Source organism: Eriocheir sinensis, chromosome 65 (genome assembly GCF_024679095.1).
Source record: "Eriocheir sinensis breed Jianghai 21 chromosome 65, ASM2467909v1, whole genome shotgun sequence".
Taxonomy (NCBI): Eukaryota; Metazoa; Arthropoda; class Malacostraca; order Decapoda; family Varunidae; genus Eriocheir; species Eriocheir sinensis.
In genome coordinates this window covers 6,702,325-6,723,347 of record NC_066573.1, presented here as the reverse complement: position 1 = coordinate 6,723,347, position 21,023 = coordinate 6,702,325, and the positions used below count along the sequence as shown (strand labels likewise).

At 43.3% G+C, this 21,023-nt stretch overlaps 1 protein-coding gene across 3 annotated transcripts; it reads right to left on the bottom strand.

Annotated features, from left to right (window-relative positions):
* Positions 1-988: 988 nt before the first annotated feature.
* LOC126987555 (ubiquitin-protein ligase E3C-like) lies at positions 989-20,943 on the bottom strand. 3 transcript variants are annotated; one of them, XM_050844618.1, is made up of 20 exons: positions 20,697-20,943; positions 19,786-19,931; positions 19,436-19,645; positions 18,984-19,119; positions 18,084-18,224; positions 16,750-16,903; positions 16,266-16,486; positions 15,500-15,663; positions 15,058-15,215; positions 14,373-14,491; positions 13,708-13,866; positions 13,127-13,317; positions 10,480-10,675; positions 9,932-10,165; positions 9,283-9,527; positions 8,377-8,589; positions 8,073-8,202; positions 7,528-7,653; positions 6,885-7,015; positions 989-6,308 (listed from the first exon to the last, which is right to left on the bottom strand). In XM_050844618.1, the coding sequence occupies exons 2-20, from the start codon at positions 19,909-19,911 to the stop codon at positions 6,141-6,143; spliced, it is 3,222 nt and encodes a 1,073-aa protein (XP_050700575.1). In that variant the 5' UTR covers positions 19,912-19,931; positions 20,697-20,943; the 3' UTR covers positions 989-6,140. The 3 variants fall into 3 exon arrangements, with proteins under 3 accessions (XP_050700575.1, XP_050700576.1, XP_050700577.1); XM_050844619.1 differs by having other exon boundaries at positions 19,786-19,933; positions 20,783-20,943; XM_050844620.1 differs by having other exon boundaries at positions 18,084-18,221; positions 20,783-20,943.
* Between the last annotated feature and the right edge of the window lie 80 nt (positions 20,944-21,023).

Here is a 21,023-nt window from a genome sequence, read left to right as displayed (position 1 = left end):
GGAGTACAGGAGTGAGAGTTAGAAGTAGCAGGATTGAATGTGCCGAGAGGGAGTGCCAGAACAGGGAGAGATGGGGACACCTGCCGTGGCCACCCCCTGGAGGGAAGGTCCCGTGAGGGAGTAGGGCATCGTTGATAGAGATAGATAGCAATCCTGCCACAAATGGGATGAGCTACTCTTGGAGAGAGGTACATGTGGTGCTAGGGGGTGCCACAAGCCTACGGAAGACCCTTCCAAGGCTATAGATAGTAATCTCTATCATGTTCCAACCTTCTTTCTCTTTCTTTTACACTGGTGAATGCTGCATCTATGTATGTAATGTATTGCTTACATAGATGTATGTACATGTATTGCAGAATTTTCCACTATCTGGCTAAGACTTCATTGTCATTCAATCACAAAATGTATGTGCTGGTTATCTTTAGCCTAATTCTGTTAAATCTTAAATCTTTTGCCTGTTTGAATTTTGAAATGAAGAACATCCTGTATTATTTTTCCTTTGCTGAAATAGAGATTTCAGTGTTCAATCAGTCAGTCAGTCAGTAGGGGCCTATGCCAGGGGGACGGCCTTACCTGAGGAGGAGGATTGGACCAGAAATGGGCTCGGTAGGCGGTAGACTCAGTCACTTGCAATGCAATGACCCTTGACTTTCTCAGTGAGACTCCAGACATAACACACACACACACACACTCTCTCTCTCTCTCTCTCTGAGAGCTCTTGTTCTACATGATAGAGACCTGTACTGGTCCCGATTCCCAGCAAGCCAACCTGGCAGTGCAACCCTTTTCAATATTCTCCAGCACTTCCCTGAGGCAAAAGCACTATGATCTCAGGCACCCTCCCAATGCACTCCTTTGCAGCTTGAAAAGTTTCACATTTGAAGGCATCCCACAGTCCTCCAGGTCCTGAAAGTTGCTGCGCACACTGAACCAAATAGAGGATAGAGAACCGTCAATCTAAACTTTCTTTGGATAGGTAATGATGATCTTGTAGCATTATATTTATTATCTTACAATGTTGTTATCCTTGCATGTCTTCTTTCCTTTCCACAAATATTAACATGCAAATAAATATTACAAAAAAATTTAAATTACAAAAAAATATACAGCTGAGGCTTTGACGAGTCCATCACTCTGTCAAATAACATGCGTGCAGCATCACTGTCCTCTGCTTCTTCTCGTACAACGCTTCATGGAGACTAAAAAGAATGAACAGGGTTTCAACTAATGGTGATTATTGCTATGTTAATCATAACCCCAGCTGACATTATAATATAATCCTGCCTAATCATGTACATAGCTGATACTTTGCATCACATATCGTACATAGGAAAGCCCTAGCCGTTACATTTTTATATAACCTTTAACATACAAACTGCAGTTGAGAAACAGAAATCTTCAAATACCATTAATGTATCATAGTGTGAAGCACTTTCATTGATTATATACAGCCAAGTGTGCTCCTGCAATACAAGGGTCGGCACAGGGATCTGACCTTCCTCCCGCCAACATTTTCACTTTCCCAATAAGTTCATGGTGGGAACCTGCCTCTGCCTGTCCGAGATAGAATATTACTAGAGAGGCCTCGATCGGTGTGTGTGTGTGTGTGTGTTCTCGTGTAAGGCAATGTAATCCAATGTAATATTTTTGTCCTGATTTTTTTAATGTTGCTCAAGTGTGTGCTTCTCCAACCCTGTCTAGTTTTGGAAATACTTCATAATGCCTATGGAGTAAGACATTCATAAAAAATGCCTCAGTGATTTTGAAAACTTGCAAATGAAGTAGAGACTGACGTAGGAAACATGCCACTAATGCATTGTGCCTTAAGGGAGCCCAACACCAGCTTGAGGGTGTCTTCCTGATAAAGAGCTGTCACAAAAATCTATCAAAGTTTCCCTTGCTGCAGAGAGTCAAGCCTCACACACAAAACACAGCATAAAAAAGCAGCATAGTTGGCATCACAATAAAGATCATTTACTAAGGTCACATGTATAATGTCTACAAAGACTGCTCTGGGTATGCAGTAATCAATGGCCACAAAACAAACACTATGCCAGTATTGCACAAAACAGACTAATGACTTGAATGTCACAAATTACTTTACATGAAGAAAGCCAAGTAGATTTTATGGGGTCAATATGTGAGCAGACGCATGCAACCAATTTCACTTCTTCATCTTTCCCTCCTCTCCTTGACCCTGACGGCAGCACCACCGTCTCATCAATCTTCATCTTTCCCTCCTCTCCTTGACCCTGACAGCAGCACCGCCATCTCATCAATCTCTAAGGCTGAACTCTTCTCTCAAACTTTCTGTAAAAACTCCACTCTGGACAATTCTGGGCATATTCCTCCTACTCATCCCCCCTCTGACTCCTTTATGCCTGTTATTAATGTTTTCTATGCCCTCTCTGGCCTCAACTCTCAGAAGGCTTATGGACCTAATGGAGTGCCTCCTATTGCCCTTAAAAACTGTGCTTCTGTGCTGACACCCTGCCTGGTCAAACTCTTTCGCCTCTGCCTGTCAACATCTACCTTTCCTTCCTGCTGGAATAAGCCTTCATACAGCCTGTGCCTAAGAAGGGTGACTGTTCCAATCCCTCAGACTACTGCCCTATAGCTTTAATTCCCTGTTTATCTAAAGCTTTTGAATCAATCCTTAACTGGAAGATTCAAAAGCACCTTTCCACTTCTAATCTATCAGATCGCCAGTATGGGTTCTGCAAGGGGCATTCGACTGGCGATCTTCTTACTCTCTTAACTGACTCTTGGTCATCCTCTCTTAGCTGTTTCGGTGAAACTTTCTCAGTTGCACTAGACATATCGAAAGCTTTCACTAGAGTGGCACAACTCTGATTTCTAAACTGCCCTCTTTCAGATTCTATCCTTCTCTCTGTTCCTTTATCTCCAGTTTCCTTTCCGGCCGTTCTATCTCTGCTGTGGTAGACGATCACTGATCTTCCCCTAAACCTATCAACAGTGGTGTTCCACAGGGCTCTGTCCTATCACCCACTCTCTTCCTGTTATTCATCAATGATCTTCTTTCTATAACAAACTGTCCTATCCACTCATACTCTGACGACACCACTCTGCATCATTCAACTTCTTTTAACAGAAGACCCTCTCAACAGGAATTACAAGACTCCAGCCTGGAGGCTGCAGAATGCATAACCTCAGACCTTGCTATCATTTCCAATTGGGGTAAAAGGAACCTTGTGTTTTCAAATTCATGTGATACCACACTGACCTTGTGAGCGGCTCAAGGTTTCGCTGGATACCTCGTGAACATGACTCGTGCACTATATTAAACTTAGTTCTGTACACTTTTGATGCTTGTGATGTTTTGTGGCATTGCCAGATAAAATGAAGGCATTTTAGGGCATTTGGAGGGTCACACTACTTCAGGTACAGTTGGGAGAACATTATTTGTGATTTTGAAAATTTCTTGGGGTTGCTGGTACCCTATAACCATTTTAAGAGTGTGCCAGTCTGATAGTGTATGTGAGGAAGTGAAAGATTAAATTCTCCAGAAAACAAAAATAACACACAAGACACAGCTCTCACGCCTGCTGCCCCTGGCACTCTAATCTTATGTGTTGCAGCCACCTTGGAATTCTGTCATGGAAGTGAAAGGATCACATGTAGAAGTGATTTGCTTGTAATGCTCAATTACTGAGTAATAGAAAAATTATTACATGAAAACCAGAACAAGCACAGTCAGCATATGGATGCATCACAAAACTGGTATTTTTTAATTTTCAACACCGTAAATGAAAGTGAGCTTAGGCACACAGTTAGCCCTCTGTTGCTTGCCCATCTCTCTCTTGGTTACAAACATAAATTGCTGAAAAGCATTATTTCCAGATACGTCAATGGAATTCGTTCCGATATTTGCAAACTACCAAATGATATCTATGAAAATTGAGCCAACCATCGTGTTCATGATATATTGCTGCATATCATGAGCATAAATCAATTACAGAAAGACTACACTTACATCAAAGATAACAGAAAGAAAATCTGTGTATAAATACACTCTCGCATTGTTTGCTTTAACTCGCTGTAACTCACACAGTCTTACTTACATTGAATTTTCAGTCTTCTGAAATTGGCACACCTTTCCCTTTCATTTGGTATGTAGCAAGTACTGACGAGGAAAAAAGTAGGTGGTCAGAATTGCCAAGAAGGTAAAACTACTGTGAACGCGTTGTGACAGGTGAGCATCACTCGCAGCAGGAGAGACGAGGCCTCGGCTGCCACAGCCTAAAGGAAGGATTAGGAACCAGTTTTGAGTCCCTTCACTTTCTCAGCAATTTTGACCAACTACTTTTTTCCTTCCTAGTAAATGTTACATATGAAAAGAATGGGAAAACTGAGCTGGTTTTGAAAGTGACTGAAAATTCATCGCGAGCAAATTCTGGGAGTAAGAGTGAGTTGAAGAAAAACAAGCGAGACAAAATGTTTATACATTATATCATTTTCCTTCACTGATCTTTATATAAAAATAGTCTTATTGTATTTAAATGATATGCAGCAATGTATCATGAATGTGTTGGTGAGCTCAATTTTCATAAATATCATCTGTTATTTTGCTAATGTCCAGCAAATTCTTAACATTCAGTGCACTCAAAATCAAAAAATCCACCTACCCTTGTGACGTCATCAACTCTAGACCCGGGCCAGTGTCTTTCAGAGGCCCGGATCAAGCAACCCATTACCTGAGAGGGTACATGATTCAATTTGTTAACAGTGTGACCATACATGCATGCAAGCACACACACAACTATTGTTCATTTGCTGCGTTTTCAGTTTTAAATCCAATTTATACTTCAAGTGCACGGCAATGATATGAAGAAAATAAGTTACTGGTGCGTTAAATGACGAAGACGTAAAGACAATTATGGACAAGTGATTAGCTACACCATGTACTGAGTGCACAAAAACTGACTTCCTTCAAGAACACAAAGCAGCCAGCTAGAACAATACTTTTTGAGTGCACTTGAAATACAGCAGCGATTCCAAGGGAGGGCAATGCCAGCATCCATGTCTGTCGTGTATACAGTGCATCACAAGTGTATGCCGGCATATACATGTGTTGAACAGCAGACAGGATTAGGAGTCACTTGGTTGAAGAGGTGTTCAGCATTAAGAAAGTAATTTTTTTCTATTAAAGTGCAAATAAGTGTTTTATCTGAACCAAGTTGGTGAGGATGGCAGATGTGTTGGAATCTGGCAGGCTAAGTAAACTACTCCATGACAGCACAGGCATGAAGTTCCTCCTCTAGCAATGGCAAGTTTATAAAAACAACTTTCTCAAACTATAATATAAACAAATAATAGTCCTCACTATGAGAGAAAGAATGTGGAGTGACTTTATAATGTTTTTATGGCTTCCACGTAGGAAGATGAAATATCAAGGTTAGTGAAAACTAAGCAAGTCCAAGCACAGCAAGAACTCTGATTCCTTATACACAACTATATAAGGGAGGTGAATGAGCTTAAATCAAAGGGTAAAACATGACTCCTTACTTTCCTTGTTTGATGCTGGAATCTGGGAGGAATAGAGATGGAGTTCAGTATCATTGTGACCACAACAATATCCATCCCTAATCTTCCAATGAGATGTTCAACAAAATGGCAGATTTCCACATACCTACACTGGTTAGGGCCTCGGGGAGAAGGAAGGAGATGGCTTAGCCTTAGACTAACTGAACAGCCACACTGGTGGACTTGCAACAACCAAGACTGGAAATTTCAGGTAGCAGGAGCATTAAATCAGGTGTGTGTGTGTGTGTGTTGTATAAAGTATTAGGTTATCACTTGTATCAAAAGCCAAGACAAACTAAATAGACAAACACTGTCACTAAGTCAAATAAACAAGTGTCTTTGAAGGCCCGTAGTACTTTGTATGTGAAGATTTCATGTGATGGTTGTGAGTTGACAGCAATATAACTTGCTCGTTTCATTACCCTGGTAGCAGCTATCTTTACATAAGCAACTTAATGTGTTACTTTTGCTAAACTTTCCCAGGCAGACAGGACTTATTTCACAATTTTTTTTACCTTTGCTAATCATTAGTTTGGAAAGTTGTGCTGGCATTATAATGAACATTTAAAACATTTACCAACTATCCTTGCCATGTTCTAGGACAGCTCAAAGCCTGAACCTGATGTAATAGCATAAAGAAGTTTTTCCTTGAGTGTATGTTCATTCTTATATTCCGGCAGCTTGAGGAGGTTCATACACGTGGAAGCAGTGGGAAGACGGTCCTCTGATCCTGATGGCTGGATGCAGAATGCTGGCTGTAGTTCCTGCAAGATGAACATCCATATGAATGCAGTTAAATGACTGAGCTGCATTCCTGGAAAATCATCCTAAAGTTAACCATTGTATGTGCATGGCAAACACTTGACCAGTTCACTGAAGACGCATTCCCATACCTCAGCAACCATGAAACAAATATCAAAAAATACATGTCCAACCTCTGGAAGATACTTTAACAAACAGACCCGTATGGAATGAAACTGACAACGAAATGCAGACATATTACGGCACTATATAATATGGCACTGGCTTTTGCTACCATTTACTCATTTAATACATGACAGAATTTGCTTGAACAATTTTTTTTCTAAGGGCCATTTTAAACAGCAAGACCAAGGCCAACACTGCTCAACAAGTAGCCACTCTAATGCTAACATGAAGAAAGCAACAAAAATTAGAGAGAAAATGCACAACAAAAGTACTGTACTGAATGCCCTGATGATGAATAAAAGTACTTAAACATAATTAAACAAACTAATAGTGTTTAATTCAATCTGTACCTTCAACAAAGTTATATATTTTAGGACTAATGAGAGTTAAAGCATGTAGCCACGTCACTTTACCTTAAATCCCAAGAGTGGAGGCCTGGAACAACTTGTGACAAATTTTAGAAGTTGACGTTTCTGGGTTTCAGTGAACTCCCTCAAGACTTGCCAGAAGGCTTGTATCGTTGCATTCTCAGTACTGTAAATTCCTGAAAAATCAAAAGAATTTCAGTTTAACCCGGTAGCAGCAGGGATCATGTTTCTTAATGGTCCCTCTAAGCAAGAAAAATGAGAAAAAATCACCCCTCACACAAAACATTTCACAATATATATCAAAGCATTTGTGATCAACTTATGTATCATCTATTTTGGGTGGTTTAAATCATGGCACAAATTTGGCCCGTAGCTGCTACACGATAAAGCCACAAATTTGGCCCATTGCTGCTACACGGTTAAAGTCTATATGAACTTTGTATCCATGACCTGAAGCTTTAGTGATTGCAGCTATCCTTCCATTATTATACTAACTCCTGTTCACATCCCTCTCCATCAATATGGCATCTCAGGTTATACAGTAATCTCTCTAAGGAGATCACAGCACACTCATCTTCACAGCCATCCTCCGGCGTACCCTTCCAAGGTCACTGCAACATTATCAGTAACCTGGTAACCCTTCCTGTTGCCAAGGTAATCTACATACCATCTCAAGCTCTTTCCTTACCCCCGTATCTTGTGTTGTCCATCAAGTCTTCCAGGTCAATAGGAACAAAGGCACCAGATATCAGCATCTGAAGCTCTCTCCAGTCGAACATCTGCAGCCACTCAGCGGGCACAACATCTATCACTCCTGCAACAGAAAGGTGCTGCTGTCATAGGAGTCTTGTAGATAAAAATATAAAGAAAAATACTTAAAATAGCAACATCCTCAGCCTAAGCTTTACCTATTCACTTCTATGCTTAGTATATATCCAAAATTAAGACTGGCAAACACATTATAAAGTGAACATCTACTACTATGAAAAGTGCCCGCACCATGATGGGCTGGCCCCTGAAGAAAGCCTACCAGCACTACAGGCAAAGACGGGGGAAAAAAAAACAGGAAAATAAAAAAATCCTGCTGGTTTATTCAAGATCAGAAAACTCCTTCTTGAGTGGAAGTAGCTGCTTATCCCTCAGCTCCTCCCTCCTGGATCTAGACTTCAATAAGTCCTTGGTCTCAAGAAATTAAACTGTGCTAAAACAGAACTACAATCATTGGCTTCGTACCTTTTTTGAAGGCTTGACTCTGCTTGGCTATCTGCTTGTTCAGTTTGTAATCGGCCATGCGGTAAATGTACTCAATGCGGTTTTCATTGTTTACAGGGATGTTGGCGCCATTCGGGATCAGCTCTTCAATCTGGGGGGAAAAAAAGGGTAAAGAGATTCCTCATCAGTTGCTCTGATCATCCATATGTCTTACAGTTGTTTGTTGTAAACCAGATGGAAAAGCTATCAAATTGTTAGAAAAGTATAGGAAAACCAGAGACTTTTACATATGAAGTGCCATCACAGCACCACCTTGAGGACTCACAGTGTTCTGGCCCAGGTTGGAATTGAGGACAGTAAAGTCAAGGCCCAGGTCCTGAACATCCCCCTGGTAGGTCTTGAGGGACAAAAGGTTGCGACACAGCTCAGGGTCCAGCGAGTCCAAGTGGTGAATCTCAGCTGAGGTGGACTTACCCAGGAGCTTGGACAGGAAGAAGCCGGCCAGGGGTACTTCCACTAGCAGGCTCTCGTAAAGTGCCTGTTGGAGGATAAGACGTATAATAAAATCTATTCTTACTGCTTTGCATGATTTCAGTCACCTAATATTTAACCCGGTGGTATCAGCGGGGATCATGTTTCTTAATGGTCCCTCTAAGCGAGAAAAATGAGAAAAAATCATCACTCACACAAACCATTTCATAATATATATCGAAGCATTTGTGATCAGTTTATGTATATCTATTTTGGGGGGTTTATATCATAGCATAAATTTGGCCCGTCACTGCTACACGGTAAAGCCACAAATTTGGCCCGTCACTGCTACACGGTAAAGCCACAAATTTGGCCTGTCGTTGCTACCAGGTTAAACTAGCTTTAGCATGTGATCTAGTGACTTATTTCATATCCATAAATTTTGTCTCCCACACTTTGCACATAATTATTACACTCCTACTTCTCAGAATTTTGTCTGGAATCCTCAAATTCTCCTCCATTTCACTTCTCTTTCCATAACGTGCACAGACAGACACACAGATACACACACACACAATGTAAACTCCAACTAAGACACCAAAATTTCACACCAAGACCACTACAATATAACCTACATTACACAGACATCAGCCTTCAGTTCAACATTTCTATGACTCCTAAAACACTGCTCCATTACATTTCTAGATATTCATAAACTTTCAATCTATTCCATTTCTTAACACGACGGCAGCTTCTTTACCTTGCCCAACATCCTGCCGATGAAGTAGTAGTGGGTTTGGTAGTTCTCGGCAATAAGGTGAGCTCCAGGGTTGGGGTAGAGTGTGTTGTCCAGGGTGAGAAGGAAGAAGCCTCGGGTTGGGTCAAAGGCGGTCTTGAGTAGCTCTGACAAAAACTCCCTAAAAATTCCCCCTCCGTCAATGCCCACCTCGTTGAGACCCACTGCGTTCATGAGGCGCACTCTCATTCGCAGCCGCATGTTGGGTTCTGGCAGGGAATGGTTGGCTGTGCTTAGTCTTGTGTTAATGGGTCATTTTAACATTGAGGATTGCAATGTATTGAGGATTGATTACAGGTAAACAGATGACTGAATACATTCAACGAGGCAATGGGTGAGTGTATCAAAATGGGTGAGGGACAATGAACTCTAGCATACTGATTTTTTTAATGATCATTTTTATTTATGAAAGTATCAATAAAATTAACAAAATATGCTGGAAAGAAAACCTGAGGCAAATAAGGGTGCATGAGATGCTGGTCACCTCAACTCCTGGGGCTGACCCAACCATGAATTTGTGGTACAGTATGCAAGGTGATTTTTAAGCAAACTTTGGGAGGAATAATGCACATTGTATGGCAGGGAATACACTAAGTAGTCCACAACAACTTACCATTATTAGGTGAAAGTTTCTCAAAAGCATCTTCATAGACATGAGTTCTTCTGATGGAGACATTGATGACAGGCCGTTCATTGATCTCTGCCCCCATCTGGCTGTTGCTCCTGCTGTCCCCCACCAGCTTGGTGAACACCTGTGTCCGGGCCTCAAAGGGAAAGACAAAAGGAAGCTCTTGCAGTATTGTGGCGCGGCGCTCGTCAATGACAGACAGCGGGGGACCCTCTGTCTCTGGAATGAGAAAAGAAAATAGGATCGGTGAGCAGCATTTCACTCCAATGATTGAAATTTAGGTCTTCAAGTGATACACTTGATTTTACCAACTAGTGTCACTACACATTATCCAGTACTGATATAGTCTGCCTGTATAATCCTGCAGTCCTCTCATGCACAACCAGAACCAACAACAATGAATAGGAATCAGAAAAAAAAGAGTCCTCTGCTCACCTTTGTTTCAATATTGCATTATTTTAATTTACCTTCCATGTAAGTAAACCTGTAACCATATAAATAACTGTACAATGTTTCCATGTTAAGTGCCTTACCCAGCTCATTCCTTGTTAATAACCTCTGAGGCATGAAGAGCCTCCTCTGCCGCCTGTTGGTGCGCGGCACAAAGGGCACCGCCGGACAGATGTTGCCCAGCGGCAGACTGGCCCGAGAGCTCAGCCAGTGACCGCTGGGACAGAACATTCTCCTTGTGTCCCGTAGGTGTATCTGCCGCACCACCCCAACACAAACCTGAAACAACAGAGGAGCTTCAAGCTACCTGTTTGTGCTTATATTTAAAACAATTCAAGCGGGAAAACCTGAATTTGACCTCTGAAACACCAAGACAAATTACACACAGATATCACCTGCACATCCTGCCCCCAGCCCATCACACTGCCACACCCCTGGAGGCCTAGCCACACAGCCTATGAATCCTCCTGACCTCCCACAACACCACAACACTTTTCCAAGACATGTTTTGCCCCCATTTAAATCCCTCAGCAACACAAATCTGCTGCAGTCAGTAGGGCAGCAATGTCTCTCCTAGAATGCCCTTACCCTCTCCCTCTGGTGGCTTGCTGACAGTTTGTTCTATCACTTATGCCGGGCACCCTCGTCCAAATTGGTTACACAGGATTTGCACTTCCTTCACCCTGTTTTTTGAGGACATGAGGCCATCAATTACAATGATGGTAACATATGCACCAGTGCAATGTGGCTCCAAAAGACCTCAACAGCAGTTTTGAGGCAGAAAGTAGGATTAGCTCTACATATCTTGATCACAATGATTTTGTCATTTCCAATTTTCACCTAGCACTGGAGGACTGGAGAAGCCTGCAAAAAGTGCAAACAGATCATGCCAATCAGCTAGTGATCATGTTGTTGACAAATCAATATAAAGAGATGCATAAGTATGTGTTTCCTAAGTGTGTGCGGAAGGCTCTGCAAATCTTGTTAAGATTAGATCATAGAAATTAAATGTAGCATACTTAGGGTAAGGGACCAAGATGATACAGAAGTGCACATGAGCAGGGGGGAAGTAGGAGGTGAAAACTGAAGAGTATGATGATTGTAATGTGATGGGAAGTGTGCATCCATCGATGCCACCCACGGCAGGGTAACCAGCCATTAGAAGAGACAGACAGATGATTACAAACACAGTGCTCTTCATGTGTGCCAAGTGTGAGGATTTATATATCCTGTCCTTCAACACATGACAACATTATAAAGCAAATAACAAAACCCACCAGCCCGAGGTGCTCTATATGATCAATAGATGTAATATATGTGAAGAAACAGTATCAGGAAACAAATCTGTCTTCATGCTCAAGGAAATTTTGAACAACAAAGTGACACCAGGACTGAACCAAGTATTAGTGTGAGGGAAAGGCTGATACATACCTACAAAAGAAGAGGATTTGGGGCGATATCTGGTAGGTGAGTTAGGCTGTAAAAGATGGAGAGAGATGTTTGTATGCCTCATCAACGGGAAAAAATTCTACACAGCAGTTCATATGCCACTCCATATTGTGAAAAGAAGGAAGAGACCAAGTGACTTAAGCTCTTTGCTCTTGTGAGGATGACAAGAAGGAAGGAATATTAAAAAGTATCAATATGTATATGAAATAATTATTAAATGACCATTACTGACTACCTTTAAAGAGGGGAAATGATCAAGTGGTGAAGATAATGACATAGATGATGCTGATGAAAGCAGTGTACGAAGCCAGAAGATGGTGAGAGAAGATGTGAGATGAGGGGCCTGAGAGAGCACACAACACAACTTGATGGCATCATAAGGAACAATGAAAAAGAGCCATGAGAAATAAAGAGAGATGAATGAATTAAATTTGGAAGGTTGTATATGAACACACGTACAAATTATGGAAACAATCTCTTCTAGTTTGCAAACTGCTGTCTAACTTTGGACCCTCGGTGATGTGTGAGACATGAGATGGTGTTAGTTAGGAGTGCTCATCATGCTGGGATTTGAGGCAGCAGTGCATGAACAGTGTAAGGCAGCGTGTGAGCCTGTCAGTGGCCAAACCCTCCCCTGACAGTTTTATTTCTTGTTTTCCTAAGCATGCACACACTACCCACTTTTGATATGCAGGGAACCTGAAACCTGATAATGAAGCTAATGCATGTGGGCATGCGGTAACACTGTAATGGGTGAGCATTATAAAAGTTACAACTGTTGGAAAGACAGCCTTGTGATTATATAAGGAAAAGTCTGGCATCCATGAAACAACTTGTGGGCCAGGCACAGGACACACTCACTCCCTGTGCTCAGCTACAACACAGAGGCTCCTGCTCAGTCACCTGTGTGTGGCCATGCACCAGAGCAATGCCTGGCTTAGGAGTTTGTCCTCCACTGTGCTCACCACCACTGCTGTGGCTCACACCTCTCCAAGTGAGGACTGGAGTAGTCCGAGTTGCATAATTGAAGTTATAAAGGAATGCTGGGCTGTGGTCCATGCAAGTCCTTGGCTGCATCTTGCTTATATTTCTGGCACCAATACAGCGCCACAGAGACAGCTGCCCCATTGTACAGTTGTGTGTGCAGTTCTACAGATGAATTTCAAAGCTTCAAAAATTTTATGAGGTGTAATTAAAACTATGAACTCTTACAAAACTGTGGCTGTAAAAGTTGAAAAAAGTATTCAAGCTACCAGGCATAAAGAGGCTGCTGAGTCCCACCTTGAAGCAGTGTGCCCACATGGAGGTGTAGGAAGTGTCTGTGACGGCTGACATGCGGGTGTCCGGGTGTGCCAGCTCCACCAGACCCACACACACATCGCGCAGGCTGGCCGACATCTTCACCAACTCATCCACAGAAAATGGGAACTGGCTTTGTGTGGGCCTGTATGAATACACCTCCTGAGAGTCATCTGAAACATTGATAAGAATAGATGAGAAGATGCTTCCTCCGTTTTTGACACCACGTCATCAATCCAACTCTCTACTCTTTCAGCCCACCACGCTGCTTGTCCCTTCCCTTGAATTTCTCTGCAGCACTGTACACCAATGACCAAATTGATCATATGATATTACAACGGCTTAAAATAAATGCTTCTTTATTTGTCTGTTTAGTTTCTGCACTGCAAGTATTCTTTCATTCTCTGTTCATGCTGCATAACATACCCCAATACACTCCTGGATATTCACTGAGTCATCCTATAAAAAGTCCATAAACATACAGACGACAACTCTGGCAATATTCCTTTGAGGTGGTAACAACACTGCCACTAGTGAGACACTAAAACTTAAGACCATCTTGCCTTGCTGTCCCAGGAACTCTGAGTCATGGAGTGTGGAGAGCACAGCGGTGAGGGTGGCACAGAAAGTGGCCAGGAGAGGCACTAGAGTGTCCCGCTCATAAGGGGCCAGAGGCGACCCTCGGGCCATGACTTGCAGCAGTGGGGTGCCTCCTCGCACACCTGCCAGTGCCAAATTCAAGCTACATCAGTACAACAGCACCACCACAGATGTTTGTGAAAAACAATCACATCAAACATCAGTACAGTCCGACACATCTAAACTGGCGCCGCTGACGTAGACAGCCCCCTATACATTGTTGCCACATCTCCAACTGACCTCGCGTACCGTGCCCCTCAGTTCGGGAGGTGAGTTGGAGACGTGACACCAGTGTATGGGGAGCTACCTGCGCCAGAGGTGCCATTTAAGATTTGTCGGACTATAGTTACCCGAAATATGTATATATCTTAAGTTTGCTTCCCTGAATTTGTTGAGAATTTTGAAATGTGTAACATCTCTCTGGAGGCAGAGCTCAGTCTAGTCTATGAAAACCAGAAACAACACATTTTCACAAAGTAATTGAGTAAAACAATTGTCTGAAGTGTAATTTGTATCATCATGTGGTTCAAAAATTTATTTCCTCCATGAAGCCCCTGAAGCAAAGCAATCACTGACACGGAACACTCACCAAATGATGCATTGGCATTGACAGCACTGCCGGGGAGAGGGGCACCCTGCTGCAGGCTGGAGAGCACCACCCACATGGAGCGCAGCAGCTGGCGGCGCACCACCACACTGTACAGCAGCCTGCCCACCCATGCCGGGAAGAACAAAGCTGCATTAACTAACACATATTTTTCTTAACTTCCTAGGATGATTATGAACTCTGTCTTTGATTAGCCCCCTCACTGTACCTGAGGCTTATTTCTGTCTACGGTAGCTTCATAAAACTGCCAACCTCAAAGCAGGATTACAGAGGCGCCTAATAATGAAACTGTTGGCTTAAATGTGATAACTGTGCTGGCCATTTAATACCAGGCTTGGTCTCTAGCCACTGAACACAGCAGACACAAGGGAAAGATGTTGAAAGGAACCAAAAGTAATACATGAGCAAAACATGACTTGTGTCCACATCAGCATGGGCATTGTGTTCCTAGTATCACACGAATGACATAAAAAAAGGACAAGAGAAAACAAGGCAGCCGCAGGAAGAGCTTGGCTGAATCTGGTTCAGTAATACATTAAATGATGACCATGTACGTACAGTCTTCAGGTTAAAATTTGTATGGAATCCAAATTATTTCCCTCATGAGTGCATTTCTGTTTTATGAACTCTCACGACATGGAAAACAAATGTGAGTCCTTTCTCTCACCTGCACTGGTGGAGTTGCAGGGAGGGAGCGGTGAGGAGGTGGTGTGTCAGGCGTGAGAAGTGCAGCAGCACCTCCGGGGACACGTAGCGCTCCACCTGGCTCAGCAGCCACCCAACGTGCTCCGTGCTGTTCACCACAGACACACACTCCTCGGCCAGCTGCAAGACACAACGCACACAGCTGTCTTCATAGCCATCACATGGTCAGGGTAATATTTCTTAATATCAAATTCAGAACAAATTGTGTGTTTTCAATAAAGGACATGACCATTGTGACCGGTCACTTTTACTCCATGTCAAAATATATATATATATATATATATATATATATATATATATATATATATATATATATATATATATATATATATATATATATATATATATATATATATGACATGTTTGTAAGGTGTGCTGCACAGCAGGAGCTGCCCCTAACACACCTTGCACAACACTGGATTGAGCGGCTTTGAGGAGTCCATTGCATCCTCCTCTTCGTCGTCAGAGTCCACGTCGGCGTCCTGGCAGGTGAGGTAGGAGGTGGTGCCGCCCAGCAGCTCCCCGATGACTTGTAAGTAATTGCACAGAGAAGTGATGTCCTTGAAGTCTGGAAAATAGACAAAGGAACTTTATCCATTTAAAGTTTACAATTTATAAAACTGATAAAGCTAACTTTTAAAATACTGATGGCACCACTATAAACACTTGCCTGCACTATAATGGGCTGGTGCAGGCCATCAGGCCCCACCCAAACAGCCTAATGGCACCATAGGCAGAACCTAAAAAAAACTCCTATATTGGCAGTAATACACTGAAGATGTTTGAGGCAAGTGAGTTCCTAGAGTGGTAGCACGGCATGTGTTAAAGGTAAAGGTCTTAATGATCCAGAGAAGATTTATGAAGCAGTGTGAGTTTTACAAGGAATAATGAAGATACACACCAAACTAATGGACAAAGGTAGATGGCAGAAAATGGAAGCAAATGGAACACCTGAGGGAGGAAGAGAGCATCTGGAGTTGTGAAGGCCCTCACTCATGATGAGTTAGGTGTGAGGCAGCAAAGAGTCTTCAGAAGGCAGTTTGGTGGCCAGGCTGCTGGCTGACCACATTTAAGGAAATCCAGGGTGAAAACAAAGGAAGTGAATGTGCAAAGGAACACCTGTGGAGCACAACAAGAAAAGGATCAGCAAAATTATAGGAGGTCACCTACCAGCCCCCTGGCGCACCAGCATGAGGAGGGAGTAGAGGAGAGCCGGGGGTGGACAGGTGTCCATGGTCTTGATGGGGTGAGTGGCCAGCACAGCCACCACCCTGTCCATGGGCAACTTGTGGGCCTCACTGGATGCCAAGCAGGGGATGATGTAGTTAGAGATCTGGCTGTGAACTGCTCCTCCCAACACTTGTTGACACATTTCTGATAGAACGTGACACCTGCAAAAGAAATAAGTTATGAAATACACGTTGGTGAATTATTTCAACTTAACAGCTGGATTTAGCTGCAGCACCGGGTCACCAAAGACTACTAGCTGGGTTGTCATCCATATAGAAAGAGATAATTAAATACCAGATGGCTGGAGGACACAGATCTTAGCATTAACATGTAGTTTGCAGAGGAGTAACTTGGGTGATGCTTAAACTGTGTCACTATAAGGAAAATTTGAAGCACACTGATCTAGCCTGTCCGTGGTACTTACAGGAGTGTTGGGTCTGTCAAGGTGACGGAGAAGGTGAGTGGCTTCATGAGGAGGTGGAGCAGGGCATCAGCGAGGGGCGTTGGGGGCTCTTGAGAAGGTTCGTACACCTCGGGGACACGTGTTGTTAGCAGCTCAACAACCTGGCGGTAATAGCCTGAAAAAAACAAGGAGTACATCAATTAACACAATCAACGCTAAGGAAGGACTCCACAATATTGATGGCTGCCTTAACCCGTGGGCTAAGGCTATGGGAAAGCCAAGAATTGGCCGAGAAACGGCAAAATTACACTGTATTTTGAGACTAAGAAAAGAGCATGGAACGTACATCACAGTACTCCTCTCATAACCATAAAGCCGTTAAAAATATTTACTTATACTCAAACTCCATTCTTTTTGGGTGGTGGTTATTACAAAATAAAGTCTTGTGACGTGTGGCATCTAGCCGAGAGTCGCTTGTTGTCTACTTTAGAGAATTTGACAAGTGATTACTGTGTGGATAGCTAATTCAGTCTGCCATGACCTTACAGCACCACCTATGACAAAAAAGCCCATCTCAAGATCACTCACCCACCACTATGACCCAGGGCATGTATGGTGGGTTGCTCTATGCCACCACTGCCTACAATTTGCTCGAATTATGGGTTTTATGGTGAGCCCTTTTTAGGGTCCACTGTACCACAGCCACGACTCATGAAAGCCCAGAAAAGGGTCTGCCGACGTTCTCGGGTTAAAAAACTAAAGTGTCTTGTAGTATAAATAACACATATACTTGTGTCATTATCCGCACATCACATCAAGCAACTTCTTTAAGCTAGACACCAAGTCCTCATCATCATCATCATTTCATCGACGCCTGCTCCAAGGAGCTCCCACCAGGGGATGGCAACGGCAGAAGAGTTTCCAACTTTCTCTATCCAAACACTCCCTCCTTGCCTGCTCAAAGTTTCTCACGGATCTTTCCCCCCTCTCCCTAACGTACTCTTGCACCCTATCCCTCCATTTCACTGGAGGTCGTCCTCTAGCATTCCCTCCCTCTATCACACTCACATACACCCTTTTGGTCATCTTACTCTCCTCCATTCGCTCCATGTGGCCAAACCACTTTAAAGTCTGTCGCTTCACTTCTTCCACCACTCCACACCACACCAAGTCCTTATGCAAAACGGCTGAATAAATGGCATCACTATAAAAATTGCCTGCGCCATGACAGACTTGGACCGACCACTAAGCCCCTGAAAAAAGCCTACCGGCGCTATAGGCGAAGACATAAAAAAATAAATAAATAAATAAAATAGAGCATAACAGCTACCAGTGACTTATACTTCCCGGCTCACCTTTGCTGATAAGGTGTGAGTACAAAGAGGCGAGGAAGAGGCGCTGCTGGGGAGGGGGGAGCTTGGTGGGCCAGGACTCCGGCACCAGCACAATCTCCAGGAGGCGCAGGGGTGCAGCGTGGGACACAGCACTACCACCTTCTGGAACAGGGGGAACAGTTGTACACAACGCATACTTTATCATACTAACTGGTATTCTGAGCTTCTTCTGAGGTTGCTAACTGCATGCTTCCACCCTTCCTGTAGCCTCACTACACAAAGAGTTTCCACTTTAGCTCACCCCAATACTGTCTAAATTCTTGCAAGAGTTAATCAGCATTTTCATTCTTTCATCCAGTCCAAGGAAATCCTAAAACAACTTTTTTACATCTGTATTTGATTCTTCATATGAGTTCAACTCTTCCAAGAGGTGAGCATAAAGACACTTCAGATGAATCTGATCCTCCTTTTCAGAATCTGGAGCAGTGCTGTTACAAGCTTTTTCTTTTCTCCACTTTGCCCTTGAGCTGTAGAATAGAAAGCACTGACAGAAGTGGTACTGGTCCTCTAACTTTTTTGGCTGCGACCCCTAAAATTACTTTGATAGGTCCGCAAAATAAATCATTCTTAAGTGAGGACATACATTACAAAGTAATAACTATCATCAATATTGCTAGACTATTACTGTGGAGTACTCTGTACAGCGAAGAAAGCATGCAAACATTACATGGCTTTATGATGCATTATCGAGCATCAGGCAGGTCTATCACCGCTGACATGTACTAGACGCGTTAGGATGGTTGGTGGGAGGAATAGGAGGAGGAGGAGGATGGGTTGCAGGATCTCGCGACCCCTCTAAATCATTTCGCAACCCCTCTGGGGGTTGAGACCCCCACTTTCAGAACCTCTGCTCTAACCCACCTTGAACAGGCTGAGTGATGACCTGCAGAGCCATGCTGACCAGGCGGGGCAGCAGGTAGGCCCAGCGCTCAAAGGAGCCACACACCCACTCAGCCAGCTGCCTCTGCTCCCGGATCACCAACTGGCAGGTGGTGAGCTGGGAAAGTGTTGAGTTACAATGTGTGATTCCTAAAGGCTATACTTGTGCAGAAAGCTTTGATTGCTACTGAGCCATTTCATGCATTATCAACCCTCAAATGGCTCAACATAATGTTTGCCTGTCAAGATTCATAATGATATACTCACACTCTCTCAGATATCATTAGGGAATTCAATTCATGCAAATATCCACAAGGGAAAATGTAGAGAATGTCACAGTGAAAAATAAGGACTGTGGCAGACTATAGTGAGGGAAGTGAAGTAGGTGAGTTTGAAAAAAAAAGTTGAAAAAATCTAAAACTTGAATAACATACAATTCTGTCACTGTCTTTGTGTGGATGAAATATTCTGATGAGCAGAGCGATCAATCTGACAGCCGAGGCTTCAGAAATGCCCTGTGCCTTGGTGAGGGCCAGGTGGGAGTCACACTGGTGGCGCAGGTCACGCTTGGTGTGCTGCTGGCTCAGGACGCCTCGGGCCCAGGACTGCAGGGTTACTGCTGCCGCCTCCCTCCGTCTCTGTCTCTGAGGATATAAAGATGAACATGATGAAAACTCTGACAGAGAATTACAGTAAAATAAACTGCACTATGTTTTTCACAACAGACTGAAGAAAGCAATGGTAGTACTGTATACTTGTCAAGTTACTCTTGTGCATCCTTTACCTCTCGTTCCTCTCTGTCTGACTTGAGCTGGTTGAGGAGGTCCAGGCGCTCAATGTTGCGGCTCTTGCTTGCCCCGCCCAGCCGCTGCTGAGGCTTCCGCCGGTAATCTCCTTCAAAACTCCACATGCTGCTTGATCAGGATGTCCCTGTAAATTAAAATTACATTTTCAGCATGAGTGAAATCAATAAAAAAAAAAACATTACAGCATGAAACATTTTATAATAAAAAGACAACCACTTGCACTTTTTTTGGATGTTTTTTAGTTCACAAAGTAAGAGTTTTAACTTAAATGACACTGGTGTGAACACCCCAATCCTCACGACAAGAAAACACACCAAAAAACTCAACAGCACAAATTCTTGAAGGTAGGACCTGTCTACCTCTCCCTGTAGCTATGATGCCTCGTCCCTTAACAAGAACCTCCCCCAAGGGTGAGACCACAGTAGAGGTGTCCAAATTTTCCTGTCCCTCTCAGCACCTTCAATCCCACGTCTGCCAACTCTCTCTCCCGCACTTATCCGCTGCTGATCCACTTCACTGGTGTTGTCCCCATGCTGTAGTCTCCCTCAAGCCAGGCTCATAAGCAATCATCACAAAGCAATTTTCATTCACTGATATTATATGCCCAAACCATCTCAGGGGTCACCACATTTCACCCATTCAACCACTCCACAATCCACCTCCTTTATTGCTGCAACCAGACCAAAACTCTTATACACAACCTCATTACTTTCTACATCTCATTTTGCTTGAACACTTATTTCCATTGCTTTCACCCCGAGAGTGAGTAATATGAGGTCAACCCCTGAAATAACCCAACAGGAAGGGATCACGGGTTCTACAGCACCACCATCATTAACTCTAAGTAACTGTGACCGCCATGATTAAAACCTTACGAGGAGAAACACACCATTAACAGCACTGCCTTGACCCGCCTCCAGGAGTGTGTGTGTGTGTGTGCCGGACATTGCATCATATAACCTTATCTCTCCTCACCTCCTCGGAGTAAGCCTCATAATACGCAGCCACAGATTTCACACGCCCGTCACACCGTCCGGGCCTCGATTGGTGACCTTCATGCGGCGTAACAGCGAGGAAAATACAATAATGACACAACACTATTCCTCCATTGTTGTTGTTGTTTCTCCTTTCCTCTTTCAGCTGGTGCCAGATTATCGTACTCAGCCTCCTATATTTACCAACTTCCGACCCCCAAAACTGTCTTCTGGGCCCAAAT